The sequence below is a fragment of the Halichoerus grypus genome, chromosome 8 (assembly GCF_964656455.1).
Source record: "Halichoerus grypus chromosome 8, mHalGry1.hap1.1, whole genome shotgun sequence".
NCBI classification, from domain to species: domain Eukaryota; kingdom Metazoa; phylum Chordata; class Mammalia; order Carnivora; family Phocidae; genus Halichoerus; species Halichoerus grypus.
In genome coordinates, this window is record NC_135719.1 from 114,029,647 (window position 1) to 114,045,367 (window position 15,721).

The 15,721-nt window shown below is 39.4% G+C and overlaps 1 protein-coding gene across 1 annotated transcript in view; it reads left to right on the top strand.

Moving 5' to 3' along the window:
* PRKCH (protein kinase C eta) overlaps positions 1–15,721 on the top strand; it is a 219,263-nt gene that overhangs the window by 105,792 nt on the left and 97,750 nt on the right. The window contains exons 3-5 of the mRNA XM_078053787.1: positions 8,445–8,595; positions 11,898–11,932; positions 15,161–15,249. Coding sequence (XP_077909913.1) covers positions 8,445–8,595; positions 11,898–11,932; positions 15,161–15,249 — 275 coding nt within the window. The remainder of the gene's footprint in view (positions 1–8,444; positions 8,596–11,897; positions 11,933–15,160; positions 15,250–15,721) is intronic.

Consider the following 15,721-nt stretch of genomic DNA (forward strand, 5'->3'; position numbering starts at 1 on the left):
CTTAATGGTTTATATTAATATGCACTAGATGCTTTCCCTCACAAGGGATGTACTAGATACACTAGATGCTTTCCCTCACAAAGGATGTTGAACACATCTTCTCTGTGCCTTCACGGCTGGGCTTACTCCTAGCCTACCTCAGGCTGCCTCTGCAGGACTTTGTGGACCCCCCCATTTCCTGGGCCCTCAAGTCCAGACCCCAGACAGTAAAGACCAAGGGGAAGGACTGCATCCCATCTAACTAAGGCCCCCCCTGAAAGTTATTTTGCTGCCTGAAGATTTGACCTTCTCTCAGATGTTGGACAGTGGGAACACTACCCTTTGGGGAAACCCACCCCCGTTACCTTACTATGGTCCAACGAGGGCAACTACTCCAATTTCCGTTCAGGAAATTTACATAGACTATAGCAGGGGAGCCGTCTCCCTACAGGGTGTGACATGATCTCATGTGTATTTCCTATGCATAACTGGATGGATTGCAGAGGGGAGCAGCCTTATGCAGAGAGTCTAGTTGGGAAACTAGTACATAGTCTAGATGAGAGGAAGAGGGTGGCATGAACTATCCCCACTGAGCATGGGAGGGACAGATCTAGTCAGTTCATAATAGGTTTAGTAGAGCTTGACAGTTGATTGGTTGTGGGTGGAGAAGGATCTGAAGACAGCTTTAGTTTTTTTCTGGATGACTCTAAGGATAACGATACTATTATCTAAGAGAAAGGGTGGGTTGAAGAGGCAGGGAAGAGGGCTCAGCCTACAAATGTCAATTTTAGGTAATTTGGGGATACCTTGGAGAGATGCTAAGAAGCTACTTAGAAATGTTTAGCATCTTTTTATATGTAGTTAGAAGCCAGAACTAGAGCTGTTGATTTGGGAGTCCTCAGTACATAGGCAATTGTTAGAAATCAAGAGAACATATGAGATCTCTGAGGAGATGAATGAGCATCCAGAAAGACCAGAATGGCATACAAAGAGCTTTGGAACACACACAAGTTTAAAGGTTGGGTAGGAGAGGAGAGCTGGTGAAGGGGACAAGAAGGAGAAATTGTAGAGTAAGAGAAGCCAGATGCTATTGGAGCTGAGGTACTTTTCTCTAAGTACTGGGAAGGGGAGAGTTTGTACTTCGGCAGTATTCCTGCATAACAGAGGTGAAGCCGGTGAGGGGATGATGGGAGGCAGCGCTCTCTCCTCGGAACAGTGGAGAAAGTCCAGTGAAAGGACCCATTGCTCTTGGCGGAGCTTTGGTCACATCCAGGGGCTCTGTTCTGATTACCTTTCTGCTGACAGAGGAGGCTGGAGTGATGGGTGAGGATGGGCTCGCTTTCATGTTGCTTTGAGGGCCATTCAAGAGAGTCAGTCTAGTAACAAATGATTTTTCTCTCCTCTTTTTGCCAATGATAGCCGTCTGCATGATGCATGATGGAAGGTGTTTATGCAGGCTGAGCTTCCTTGGAGGGAGCCAAAGCCCTGAGACATACCTGTGCATGGCGCCTGTCATGGTCAGGTCTCCTAATGTGTTGACTCCAATCACTGTATCTGAATTTGGAAATAACTGTGAGTCATGTGGTATGCAGTTTTCAAAAACAGAAAATTCTGTACTGCTCAGTGTTATTTGGGGGATTTTGCATGCCGTTTTAAAATATGAACACCCATTTTTGTAGCCTTTGTCACTGGTGCTGGCCTAAAGTCCTGGAACCTTCTCCCCATCCTGTGTATCAAATTCTTGCTCCTCTTTTCCAAACAACTGCTAAGCTCAGTCCATTATAAAGTCATTCTTAATAAATCAGAGGACTAGATACACAACTCCTGTGATTCTCTCTTCACTCAGCACCCACTAAATGCTCTCACCCACTGGGGGTGTGTACTCACTGTAAAGACTCATTTAAGGTATGTATTTGCCTAGCCCATGTCCTAATTTCTCTCTGTTTATATCATTATTGTCTCAGACAAGAATCATCTAATGTTAAATTCTTATGCATCATTCTTTATGCACGCAGTTTTGTGATCAGATGGTTGCTTATTCAGTGTGTTTGATGATATTAAGCAAGATTCTCTCATGACCTTATCCTGTTACCTTTCAGGAATATATTTTGGATAGATAAATTATACTTTCTGGTTTTTTCTTGACTAGTAACTCGGTTAACTCTAAGGTCTTCCTGTTTATTTTTCTCCCAGTTACCCCTTCCCACATGCACAAACGATAAAACAAATATCTCAGGAAGAAGGAAAAAAGGACGTTGGATAGCATTGCTCAATAGTTGAACAATAGTAAACAGAGTCTGGCGACCCCACTTCTATCAGTAGCTGCTTGACCTCACTTAACCTTCCTGTTAGCTTCTGTTTCCTCACCAGAAAATGTATTACTTTCCAGGGATTCCAGGAGACCTGATGTTAATAAAGGACACAGTACAGTGTGATGTTACCCATAAAGCCCCGGGGATAAAACCAAGAGCAGAGGATTTCTAGTGGTAGTTCTGGCTCTAGCTAGCTAGATCAACCTTGGGCACGATGTTTAAGGTAATGGTTTCTTAAGTATTGATTTCTAGGCAATTAGGTGATTGAATTAAATCCTTTCTGTTCGTTGGTCTCTATGGTAGTGTGAAGTAAGGGTTTTAACAATTATGTAACACTTAGTTGCTACCTGCCAGGTACTTTTCTAATTATGTTACACTTATTAACTCAGCGAGTCATCAAAGTGCCCTTTGAGGAAGGTTCTCTTGTGCTTCCTGTTCTACAAATGAGGAAACTGAGGCTTAGGAAATTCAACAGTTTGCCCAAGGTCACCTAGCTTGGAGGGGAGGAAGCAGGATTCCTGCCCAGGCTCCAGATTCTGCACGCTCACCACCACACGCTCCAGCCTGTTGTGTGGGAAGGCTACGCAACTTCCTCTGCTTGGCGCCTAAAAGACAAGCCACGGATCTTTGCAAACCACGGTGCCCTTGCTTGTTAAGCAAATTCAACTTAACAAAGTTGAATAGTATTTTTACACTGAGCCAAAGTTATTCCTTTTATGCATTTTATATTCCGGAAATATTTATTTAATTCTGAAAATTGAAAGGTGCCATGCCATAGACTTTCAGGCTCTGATTTAATTTGCTTACAGTCGTTTGAAAATTAGGAGATGTGATCTTGGTTTTCAGAAGTACTTCCAAATAACAGATTTCTGCAGCTGGAATAGAAAACTTTAGCTTCAGGTAGATAGAGCAAAATGGCTGAAGAGGATGAAGCATTTACTGTTTTTGAGATAAAGTTAAGGCAGCTTTACGGAGATTTCAGAGAGACGCCCCTCCCCCACAAAGCCTCAGGTTAGCAACACGTCTCTGTCCAGCAAGACTTTTTGCCCTGAAAACTAACCCTGGGGTGGTTGGGTCACTCCTAGTTACTTGTGCCTTCTAAAGTTCTAAAGAGTGTGTGGGATGACAATCAGATTTATGACATAGAATTTTATTTCAAAATAGTTAATCTTTGTTGTATTTGACCTCATTATTCTCCATCCCATGGATGGGATGGCTTATCAAAACTGACTCGCCCGGTGAGATGGATCGGGGCTCCAGGCCTGCCCACCTCTGAGCCTGGAATGTGAATTTCCCTCCTGGGCACTGGGCCAGCTTCCTATTTACTTAGAGGCATGAGTACCTCAGGAGCAAAACAGAAGTTGTGATGCAAGTTTTGGCTGTAAAGCACGTTAGGGTTGCCTAACGTGTTCAAAAAAACCCTATGTGATCTGGAAAATTTCTCCAAGCCTGGGTTGGTTTAAGGCACAAAAGGATTAAATAGTCTTTTTTTTTTTTTTTTTTTTTTTAGTTCTTTTAACTTAGTGCTAAGGCAACAGGGGGCAGTGCAAACAGTGAGGAAGGCCCCTGTAATGGGAAAGTGGGGGTCGAGTCTGTACCTGGGCAGGGTGCCATCTGAGAGCTCCTTCTTCCTGTCCAATGCATCCATCAAGAGGTGACAGTGAAAGTCCTTTGAAGCCATGGGCACCCCCCCCAACCCCTGTTTTCTTAACCAAACATCTTTCAAATTCCCAGGTGTGTATGAGTGTGTTTTTGTGCTTTTTAAACAAAGAGGCACCCAGGCAAAAGAATACAGAAGAGGGAGGAGTGAAGCTTCATTAAAATGACCACATGGGAGGTGTTTCTGAGACATCTGGGATACGGAGGTGAACTCTTTCCCAGTGCTGTGGGATAAAGGAAAAAATTGAGGGGCAGTCCCAGATTGCTTTGGGAAGAAGGGGATTTAATTCAGGATTTGGGGGACACCACTTAGGCTCTGAGGCAGATGGGATAAATCTAAGTTAACTAGTTGCGGGGGTAAAAAAAGAGGACAGGGCATTCCAGGAGGGGTAGAAGGCAGGAGCGAAGGCATTAAGGGATGACCAACATGTGGTGGACGTCTGTAAGCTGTTTCTTCCTAAGTCCTTCAGGTTAGAAGGGATCACCTGAAAAATTCAGAGGTCCTGTTATACTAAGGCAATAGCGGTTGGGGGGCGGGGGAGGGAATTCAATTCAAGAAATATTAAAAATGCAAGTGAGCTGACCTTTTAACCACTCTTCATAGTATTAAGGGACAAAAAAAGTAAATTCTTGATCATTAGACCCCTGGGGAGAATTTAATTTGCATCTAGATGTGATAAGTGTTTAGTAATTCAATGCATGTTTTGCCGTGGCCAGTACTCTGAGCTAGGTCTCAGGCTGGTGATAACATATGCTAGATATAGTGTGATCATTAGGTCAGATTTTATCATCTGCCCAAGCAAAGGAAAATTAAAATCTGGTCTTTTTGTCATTCCTGAATGACTTCTGGAAATATTGCAGAAGAGAGCTGCATAATAGAGTGACTTCTGTTCGTGTGTGATCCTTATCCAGAATTTTAAGAAACTCAGGAATATTGATGATGACACTGTCCCCATAGGGCTGCAGACAGGGATGTAGTTATCTTCTTGAGACAGATGGGAACCCTGAGAATGAAAATAACTAGGCTGCTTGCCGAAGGTTTTACACACACAAACACCCCAAAATAAAAACTGAAGCAGGTACAGTTTTAACAGTGCCAGGGTCCCTGAGCATCAGTGTCTTAACCAGATTCATTTTCTCTATTTCTGCATTTCATTCTTTGAAATTTTTTACTATTTTACTAATTTTTACTGTTAAATAGAAAGTAGTAATTGATATCTATATAGCATATATTCTTCCTAGCATTTTTATAGAAAAAAACAATCGTAGAAGTTGAATTGCTGAATGAAAGGAAATGTAGATTTACAACTTTGACACATATTGTCAAATTGGTCTCCAAAAAAAAAAAATTCTTTTTTTTTTTTTAAGATTTTATTTATTTATTTGACAGAGAGAGACACAGCGAGAGAGGGAACACAAGCAGGGGGAGTGGGAGAGGGAGAAGCATGCTTCCCGCGGAGCAGGGAGCCCGATGTGGGGCTCGATCCCAGGACCCTGGGATCATGACCTGAGCCGAAGGCAGACGCTTAACGACTGAGCCACCCAGGCGCCCCCCCAAAAAATATTCTTGAAATAGCTACATGTGTTGAATGCTACCACGGGCCTAACTCTGCGCTGAACACTTTCATTGCATTACCTCCTTCAGTCCTTGGAAAAACCCTTTGAGGAAAGCACTACCCCGATTTATGGATGGGAACACTGAGGTTTAGCAGGGTAAACGCAGCCAGAAGGTGGCAGAACCAGGACTGCAGTCCAGTTACACTCCTAACAGCAGAGAGTGGAGCTGCCTATTTCCCCATTCCCTTGTAAGCATAGACATATTAGCAGTCCTTATAAATATTTGCCAATTGAAGTGAAATGTCATTTACCTCCTGCTTCTTACGTGTCCATCTAGGATAGGATTGGACATCTGGTGTGTTTATTGTCTGTCTGCATTTATAGTTTTATAAATTGCCTATTTGCCTCCTCTGTCCCATTTTTACTAGATTGTTCATCCCTTTTTATTATTAATTTCTACATATTATAAATAGTAACCCTTTGTCATGTGTTGCAAGTCCTTTTTCTCCCAGTTTGTTTTGTTTAAGTTTCTGTTTTGTGTCTTTTGCCAAATAGAACTTTAAATTTCTTAAATTGCAAATCTGAGTCTTTTATGGTATTAGAGTATTGTTACCCTTATCCCATCCTAGGAGTATATATTTTTTCCTTATTTTTTCATAACTTCCTCTTTAACATTTACCTGAGATTATTTTGGTGTAAGGAGTGAGGTAAAGATATTTTCTAAAAGGCTAACTAGTTGTCTAAACACTATTTATTAATAATCTATCATTTACCACTGATTTGAGTCTTGTTCTCTCTAAGCAAAATTGATTTCTAGGTTTGGATTCTTCTTGAGGTGGTAGCATGCTGTTTTAGTCACTATAATTTTATGTTTTATCATGTAGAACAAGTCTTCCTTCCCTCATTAGAATTTTTGGACAGTTTTTAAATATTTATGGTGCCAAATTAACTCTGAAAAAGTTGTCAGGTTTAGTTTAAAGACCTCCTTTGGGGATGTTTATTGGGATTTTGTTGAATTTAGTTTAGAAAGAATTGACGACTTAGTAGTATTAATAAGTCTTTCTATTTAAGAAGTTCATTTTTATATATCTTTTCATATTCTTCAGTTGGGGTTTATAGTTTCCTTCATATAAGTCTTGCACTTCTGATAAATTATTCCTAGTTTGGGTTTTATAGCTTTATGAATGGGGATATACTTTTATTATATATTCTAAGCAGTTCTTTTGATGTATTAAAGACCTGTTGACTTTTAATGATTTACCATTGTCCATCTTACTGAACTCTGTTTTTAGTAGATTAGGCTAACTTCTCCTGAGTTTTCTAGTCATGTATTGAACATATCCAAATCATGGTATCTTTGCTTCCTTCCCCCTGCCCCTCGCATAGCTTTATCCTTTATTTTGTTTTCATCTCTAACAGCTTTGGCAAGTACTTTCAGAATAATAGTAAGCAATAGAGGTGGTAATTGGTCTTACTTGTTCTTAACTTTCATGGGATTTATTATTATTTTTTTAATTTACCATTTATCTTTTGACCTGTGAGCATAATGTTTTAGTCTTGTTGAGGAGACAATCTTTTACTCTTTTCAAAAAGTTTTTTATTGGATTACAAGTTAAACTTTATCAAGTGACTTTTAAACATATATCGAAATGATCATAGTTACTTTCTTTTACCTGTTAATAGAATAAAATATAATAGGTTTTCTAATAATATGCCCATTGTTGTGCTCAGGGTTATGGGATTAAGCCCTGCATCTGGCTCCGTGCTGGGTGTGGAGACTGCTTAGGATTTTCTCTCCCTCTTCCTCTGCCCCTCCCCCCCCAAAAAAGATAATGCTGAATAGTATAGAATTTCCTGGTTATCTGAGTGTCATTGCTACTGAGAAAAGTCCACATAAAATGAATTCTTCAAAATGAGGACTAAATTTTGTTAATATTTAAAAAGTGGGGGAAGGAGTTTGACAAAGCATTAAAATTATGAAAATCTGTATTGAATGCATTTTGTTGTTTCTCATAACCCTGAGATTGTGACCTGAGCCAAAATCCACTCAGACGCCTACCCGACTGAGCCACCCAGGTGACCTGATACTATTCAGCATTATCTTAAAAGAAAAACCGACTGTGAACAGGTGGCAGTTTTCCCAGGAGCACAATAATGGGCATATTCCAGGTTTTAAAATTTATTAGCAGATTATTCTTGCATTAGTTCTTAAATTTTCTTTGCATTGAAGTGATTAATTGCAAAGCATTATTGAAGAAGTAATCTTTATTTTATTAATCATAAGTCTCTGTATACCTTGGGAAAGTTCTAGTATAAATTATCTGGAAGACATAATTGACTGACTTTTGATAGTGCCCAGTTTTGATTCTTCAGACTAGGAGCCACGATTTTTAAAAATGTGAAGGTGGAAAAGGAACCTTGCATTATGTCCGGGTGAATTTCTACCCATTCCAGAGACAGTGTTGGGACTGATGCTTTTGGGTGGTGTTGTCACTGTGCTGCGGCCATTCCCTCCTTCTGTTTGTGAGGATGCCAGAACAAAAGGCAAATAATGAGAGATCTGTTTTACCCGCTAGTAGTTCTAGCCAGTCGATGGCCCTGAGGTCCCACCCAGGGGGACAGGAGCTAGAAGGCCAGGCTGATGTCCCCCCTACTGCAACATTAGAACCCCGGGGGACCCATGGTCTGTGCTGGGGAGACTGGTCCAAGATAGCCAGCTATAATCAGGCAGTGGGGAATCTCAGAGTTCACTTAGGTCCAACCCTCTCAAACTAAGTCCTAAGGTCACTAGGAAGCATGATGAGGTTCTGGGGTGTTTTGCATCTTAAAGAAAGAAGGAACAATTTGGAGAGTATTTGAGCTATGACACTTTCTCATACATTAGATACAGCTAGCTTCATTGCACGTTATTCTTTTTTCCTTTCTTTTGTTGTACAGCCACTCTCCAGAGAGACCGAATCTTCAAACATTTTACCAGGAAGCGCCAAAGGGCTATGCGAAGGCGAGTCCACCAGATCAATGGACACAAGTTTATGGCCACATACCTGAGGCAGCCCACCTACTGCTCTCACTGCAGGGAGTTTATCTGGTAAGAGGTTCCTTGGCCTTTCCCTTCCTTGGAGCTTCTTTCTATAATCAAGGCCTCCTCTGGTTGTATGTGGTTTCAGAAGGAAGCATAATTCTGAAGAGTTGTTTTAGGATCTGATTTTTGCCTTTTATTCTAATATGTTGACCCAGTAATTTGAATTCCCAATGAAAAACATCTGAACAATTTACGGATCCAAGGTTTACATGTTATTTCTTTTTCCAGTCATTTGGGGAAAGGTGCTAATGAATCGTGAACTGGCTATAAAGCACTAATTAGGGAGGCTAACCAATCAATAAATAGATAATCAATAAATTGAATAATCGGCCACTGAGTAAGAGAGAAAAAACAACAGTATTGCTTTAAAAAAGTATGACTCAAATGATGAGTTATAGAAATTAGTTGTTGTCATCTGAGATCCTTTACAGGCACTAATAGCTGAAACTAAAAACTAAATGATAAAAGTTTATTTTTGAGAACTGTCTCATGTTTCTGAATTTTTAAAAAGTCACACTCATTAAGGAAGTCACTAAGTATTTTTTTAATTGGGAAAAAAAATTCCATGATTCTTATGCAGTAAATAGTAGAAGTAAATGCTATATAAGAAAAACTAACCTATTTGAAAACATGGCTCTATCAGAAGGGGATTCTTAGAGATCCTCCACGTGACAGAATTGTAAGTAGAAAATATATGTTGCTCCGAGGCAGTTAGATAAAGTAAAGGAATACTTTGGTAGTCTGTATATTCATATATATGGACTAAATCAGGGTAAACCAAGGTTAACAAAATTTAAGGGTAACTTAACAGATAGCATTTTTAAGATATTTTGATTATTAGGTCAGTTGGTGGTTTCAGTAGCTAAAAGACTTCTCATGTTTTGAAAATATGAATACGGAGAACAGGCTTAACACCAGTGTTTGCATGTGACATGCATTGTATGTTTTGACCTCTCAGATAGATAATGGTTTTCATCTATAAATGAATAGTTTGAATTATTTCAATAATTGGAGTTATGCTTTTTCAGAGGTCTTACAATGGAACTGGGACCTACTGTTTTGAGGGAACTATTGATACTACATTATATCTGGTCCTTAATACAATTTAAATTTGGACAGACATATTCTAGTTAAGCCATAAGTGTCAACATTGTAAACTTGTTTTGATTAAAGGATTTTTCTATCAAAAAAAAAAATTAGTTGTTGTAAGTAAAGTAAGCACACAGTAATCTTCAGCCTTATGGTATGTGGCCAAAGGTAAAACTTTCAGCGATTGCATACTATAATCCTTGGCATTTAGGAATTGAGATAATTAATAGTTGAGAACTTCTAGGTGAATCAGGGCAATATTTTACTATACATGTGACTGAAGCTGAAACCTCAGTGGCAAATCTATAATGTAAAATAAATTTAAGTTAATAGTTAGCTTCATTTACAGCCAACATTAAACACATTTATTTGGAAAGAGAAGAAGGAAATGCCCCCTCACCCACCCCAAACATGTACCCATACATACCCATCCATACCCATCTCTGAGGGAGAAAAGACAGTTTAGTATCTAAAGCATAAAAGGAAATCCTTGTTTTTATTGCAAACTTTAGTCATTTTGTTTAAGTCAAAAGCACTTGGCTCAGAGTAACTTTTTTTGAGTATTGATCAATGAGTTTGTATTTTTGTGTGTGTGTGTGTGTGTGATTACTTTGGTTTAAAAGTACCTGCTACCTTTTAGCAGTCAGAATCCAGGGTTAGTGTTTCTGGCATTTTAAATTAAGAATAGAGTCTTGTCTAAACCAAAGACCCTAAACTGGCTGTCAATATGCTGATAAATATACCATCACAACTCTAGTCTTCAGAAACAAGTTCCTGCTGAATTTTCTATTGAACAATTGAAAAGCTCTGGCATCTTTGAGCCCATTTTCCACCCTTGTGGTCATCGGTACTGTCTAGTCAGTTGCCATCCACCTCTCTCCTTGTGGTTTTCCTGACCTGAAAGGTCTGCTACTCTTTATTTCAAGTCACACCATTCTGCTTCCCTCCTCTATGTGACCTGCCTGCCCCTGTGGGCATTTGTGGTGACAACCTGTGACCTCAACCAACGTTCTCAATGGAAAGTTGTTTGATAATTTCACTAAATTTTTTCCACCAAGGAAACATTAACTCCCACTCAACCAGCCTTCACTTTCCCGCGCTCGTTCTCTCTCTCTCTCTCTCTCACTCTCTCTCTCTCGCACACACACACACACACACACACACAGGCACACACACACACAGACACAATATTAATGTATGTGTTACATATATATGGTTAACAGTATGGACTCTGGCATTCAATCTCATCACCAACTAGATGTGTGAACCTAAATAAATTATATAGTCCATCAGTGTCTCCTTATTTGTAAAATAAAGATAATTTTATTTTGCTTATATCATAAAGTTTTATGTAGAACTTAAAGTTCTAGGCACTATCCTAAGCGTTTTACATTATCACCTCTCTCTATCTTCAGGACAACCCTATGAAGTAGGTACTGTGGTCATTATTTCCCTCTATAGATGAAGAAACTATGGCTCAAAGGAATTAGAGATGTGCCCCAAATCATGCCCAGTCTGTGCTCTGAGCCTTCCTATTACGCGTACTGCCTCATGTGACTTTTGTGAGGATTAGATGAGATGCTGTACGACAGCAGCTTGGCTCAGTGCCTGGCACATCCTCCGGGCTTAATAAAATGTGGCCTGTGTTAAATGAGAATAAGGATAATGTCATCATCGCTCAGAGAATATACTAGGGAGAGACCAAAATGATAGCTGTGGGCTTGACAGGCATCTTGTGGCTGTATTTCTGCCCTACCCCCTGGACTCCAGGGGTGATGGGGGCACAGGGAAGAGGGAGGGTGCCTCAGGCCAGGCAGCTGCGGTGGACCCATCTGTTTACTTCACTACCTGAGCATCTTTATGTGTATGTGAGTGAGAAGGCCAACGAAGGTGGTGGAGTGACCCTTCAGGCTGAGGCTCAGTCACATGACGAGATGAGGACCTGGGGTTTGCCACAGAGGGAGGTGGGTAGAATGAGAATCACCAGTACCCACCTGTGTATATCACTAGAGGATTCTGATCATCAGGTGACTTCCTCTATGTCTTGTGGTAACAAACAAGGGCTCAGAAATCACCTCATCTTTGCTTCTTCTCTGAAATTCTGTTTTTCATAAAGGTGCAGAGGATGGCATACATTTGTTTTCCTTAAGTACTATGATTATAGGAGCATTGTTGCTGAAATAGACTGATGATAACTTTTTCTCTATTGTCTTGAACAGGGGAGTATTTGGGAAACAAGGTTATCAATGTCAAGGTAAGAAAACATTTTAAAAACTATGTTTAATATTGTTCCCTAAGAAGACACAGGATACATTTCATTAATATTGTGATAAATAACTCTGCAAGTCAAATGAGACCCCTATAGAATTGCAACTTTTTAGTTGTGGTTTAAATTTTGGCTACATTTTAGACAGCGTAGAGGAGACACTTTTATTTCTAAAGCCGAGATACCTAATAAAGTTTAATTGTTTAAAGTTTTGTTTCTGCAATAACATGAAAATAGTGAAAGGTTACGCCATTGTGTGAGCAGTACCTATAAATCTTGAAGCTAAATTTTTGTCTTTTACAACCCCGTTGTTAATAGGGGTGAGAAATGGCACAGTGTTGTTTCTTAACCTGCATAGGGAATAGAAGCTATTATCTCAGTTGCTTTTTGATTTTCTAATTTAAAAAAAATGTGAGAAATGTTCAAAGTTAATCTGTTAATGATCTTGTAGTTATTATGCATTAAATTTATTTTGATTTTCACAGTTCTAAGATAAAACCAATTTACTAGTGTTCCAAATGGGAGGAGTGAAAGAAGGCTCTTACTCAGACTTAACTAGACTGGATTGGTTTGTCTTTTATTTGGGCCACCCTTGTTGTTGGTTTGAGCATCATCACACAGTTTATACATAGGGTACCTGTCTTCTTGATGTGCACTCTACAGATGATTGGTAAAATAGCACTAACATGTCCTGGAGTGGTAGCCTCCATGTCAGTAAGCAAATCCTGCCTTCTCTTCTGGAGAAGGTGAGGTAGAACGTTATTTCCCTTAGAATGGAATAGGACATACTCTTGGATATAATTTTCATTTTAACATGTATGAGCAATTCTACTGAGTTCTCAAATTTAGAAAAAGAATATATAATCAATATGACAACAATAATTGACTTTATGCTATTAATGTCAGCCCCAAATGAGAACATAGTTCACAGGTGAGAATTGATGTCACTTTTTAGCACCTGTCCAGCACAGGGACATGCCTTGTGGTCAACCCTGGTTCATCTTATGCATAGTGCCAGGATGTTTGATGGGCTGATTTTCAGTGGGCCACGTTTTGTTGAAAGAACAAGAAAGAACATTGGTCAGGGTATGTTCACATCTTGGTAAGGGACATAAAACCAAATACCCGGTTTGAGAAGGGTATATACCATGCCAACACTAATCAAAACCAAATAGACAAGGCAGACTTCAGAACAAAGATAATTATCAGGTCTAAGGAGAGGCATTATGTAATGATAAAGGGGTCAGTTTTTCAAGAAGACCTAATGATCCTTAACATGTAGGCACCTAACAATAGGGCATCAAAATACATGAGGCAAAAACTAATAGAACTGCAAGGATATACAGACAAATCCACTGTTACAGTTGGAGACTTCAATATCTCAGTAACTGATAGGTCCAGCAGGCAGAAAATCTGTAAGGATATCCACAATTTGATCAAATTGACATTTATAGGCTACTCCACTTAACCATAGCAGGATGTACATCCTTCTCAAGCTCACAAGGAATATTTATCAAGATAGACCACATTCTGGCATGTGAAATAAGCCTTAACAAATTTAAAAGAATAGAAGTCATAAAAAATAATAGAAATCATAAAAAGTATCTTTTCAGACCACAGTGGAATTAAACTACATATGAATAACAGAAAGATAGCTGGAAAGCCCCCTAAATATTTAGAGATTAAACAACACATTTGAAATAACACATGGGTAAAAGAAGACTCAAGAGAAAATAATAAATATTTCAGACCAAATGAAAATGAAAATACATCTTATCAAAATTTGTGGGATTCAGCAAAGGCAGTACTCACAGGAAAATTTATAGCATTAAATGCATATATTAGAAAAGAAGGATCTAAAATCAGTAATCTCAGTTTTCATCTTTAAGGAAACTAGAAAAAGGAGAGAAGCTTAAAGGGAGCAGAAGAAAAGAAATAAAATTAAAGCACAAATCAGTAAAATTGAAATTAGGAAAACAACAGAGAAAATCTACCAAATAAAAAGCTGGTTCTTTAAAAAGATCAATAAAATTGATAAAGCTCTAGCCAAGCAAATGAAAAAAATAAGCAAACCTCAGATGCTTCAGAATATAAGGTTTTTCTGTGTGAGGGATGGTTTTGAGTTTCCCTCATATAAAAAGACATTCTCTGGGAACTTTCAATTTGGTTCTCCTTCAAAATCAGTCTGATGAAAGCTAGATTTGTTTTAAAATATATTACTATTTGCTAACATATCATTCGCGTTTATGTAGTTAATCCTAAAAACCTCCACGTGTCTTGAAAGATCTTAAAAATAACATATACTTTCATACTGCTTCCTTATACTTGTTCACCTTTTAATGGTAAACTGGACTCTGTCTGCACTATGTCAGTTATCCAGATGAAAATGGGAGAAAAATGTTATTTGGAAGTTCTAAGTATTCAAACAATTGATTGAATCATTCTGCAAATATTTAATGAGTGCCTATCTTGTTCAAGGCATCATGCTGCCTGGGAATTCTGAGGGCATTAGAGGTTACTGTGGAAGGTTTGAAATGCAGGGGCAGGGGCAGGCTAAGAGTTGTAAGAGATCTGAGGAGAGAGAGATGGTTTAATCTAGAAGGGGAGCCACGGGTAGTATATTTTCATGGAAGAGACATTTCTCAAGTTGTGTCTTATTATAAACTTAAGATGTAGTTAGGCGATAGGCAACGAGGATCTCCTAGGGATTGAGCAAGACATGGTCAGTGTGCAGGCGAGGGTGAAGGCTTGCTCCAGGAAGAGCAACCAGTCTAGTTTTTATTGGGACAAAGAGCTCCCCTCGAAGAAAGGTAACAGGTAAGCTGGGGGTAGCTTCTGGAGGGCCTGAAACCTGGCTGGGAAATTTGAACTTGACTCATTGGCAGTGAGATGCTATTGAAGGTTTAGATTGTGGGGCAAGGTGCCCAGAATTACACCAAGAGAGGAGGATTCTTATGCAGGTGGGTGCAGGCAGGGGGAAAGCCAGGAAGGATGAAGTGGGCTCAAGACTTGAGTGCGAATAGTTTGGGTGTGAGCAAAGGCATGAGTCTAGGGTGATGGTAATGACCATGGGAAGGATGGGTGCATTGGATGCCATCGTGTGGGCCAGACACCCAAATCAAGTCACCTTGGCATGGAGCAGCCCTTGTTGACTCCACTAGAACTGGCAGACCGTGAGCCTCCGAGGAATGTATAATCATGCATTTGATTCCCTAGTGTGCACCTGTGTCGTCCATAAACGCTGCCATCATCTGATTGTTACAGCCTGCACTTGCCAGAACAATATTAACAAAATGGATTCAAAGGTAAGAAGGTAGAAGTTTGCTAATTAAGTGCCGGCACAAGCTCATGTGTGCACTTCTCTCTCTCTCTCTCTTTTCTTGCTCCATCCCCTTTCCACCTCCCTTCTGCACTCCTTGAAGTGAATGGTGGTATCAGAATTGAATTTTTTCTCCTTTTTATAGTATGCTGTTTTTATTTCTATATTTGTGTAGCATGAGCTGTCCTTGAGTTGATCCCATGAATGATCAGCTGGTTACAAGCTCTCAGGATCAGTTTTTCTAATTTGGAGAGAGTTTTGAAGGACTGAAAAGGTCCCTGAATTTGGCATTGAATGACTAGGATTTGAATGCAGAATCCAGCCTCTGCTAGCTAGCTTCTCTGTCAGCCTCAGTCTTTTTTTTTTTTCAGCCTCAATCTTTTTTTTTATTTCTATTTTTATTTTTTTTAAATTTTTTATTGTTATGTTAATCACCATACATTACATCATTAGTTTTA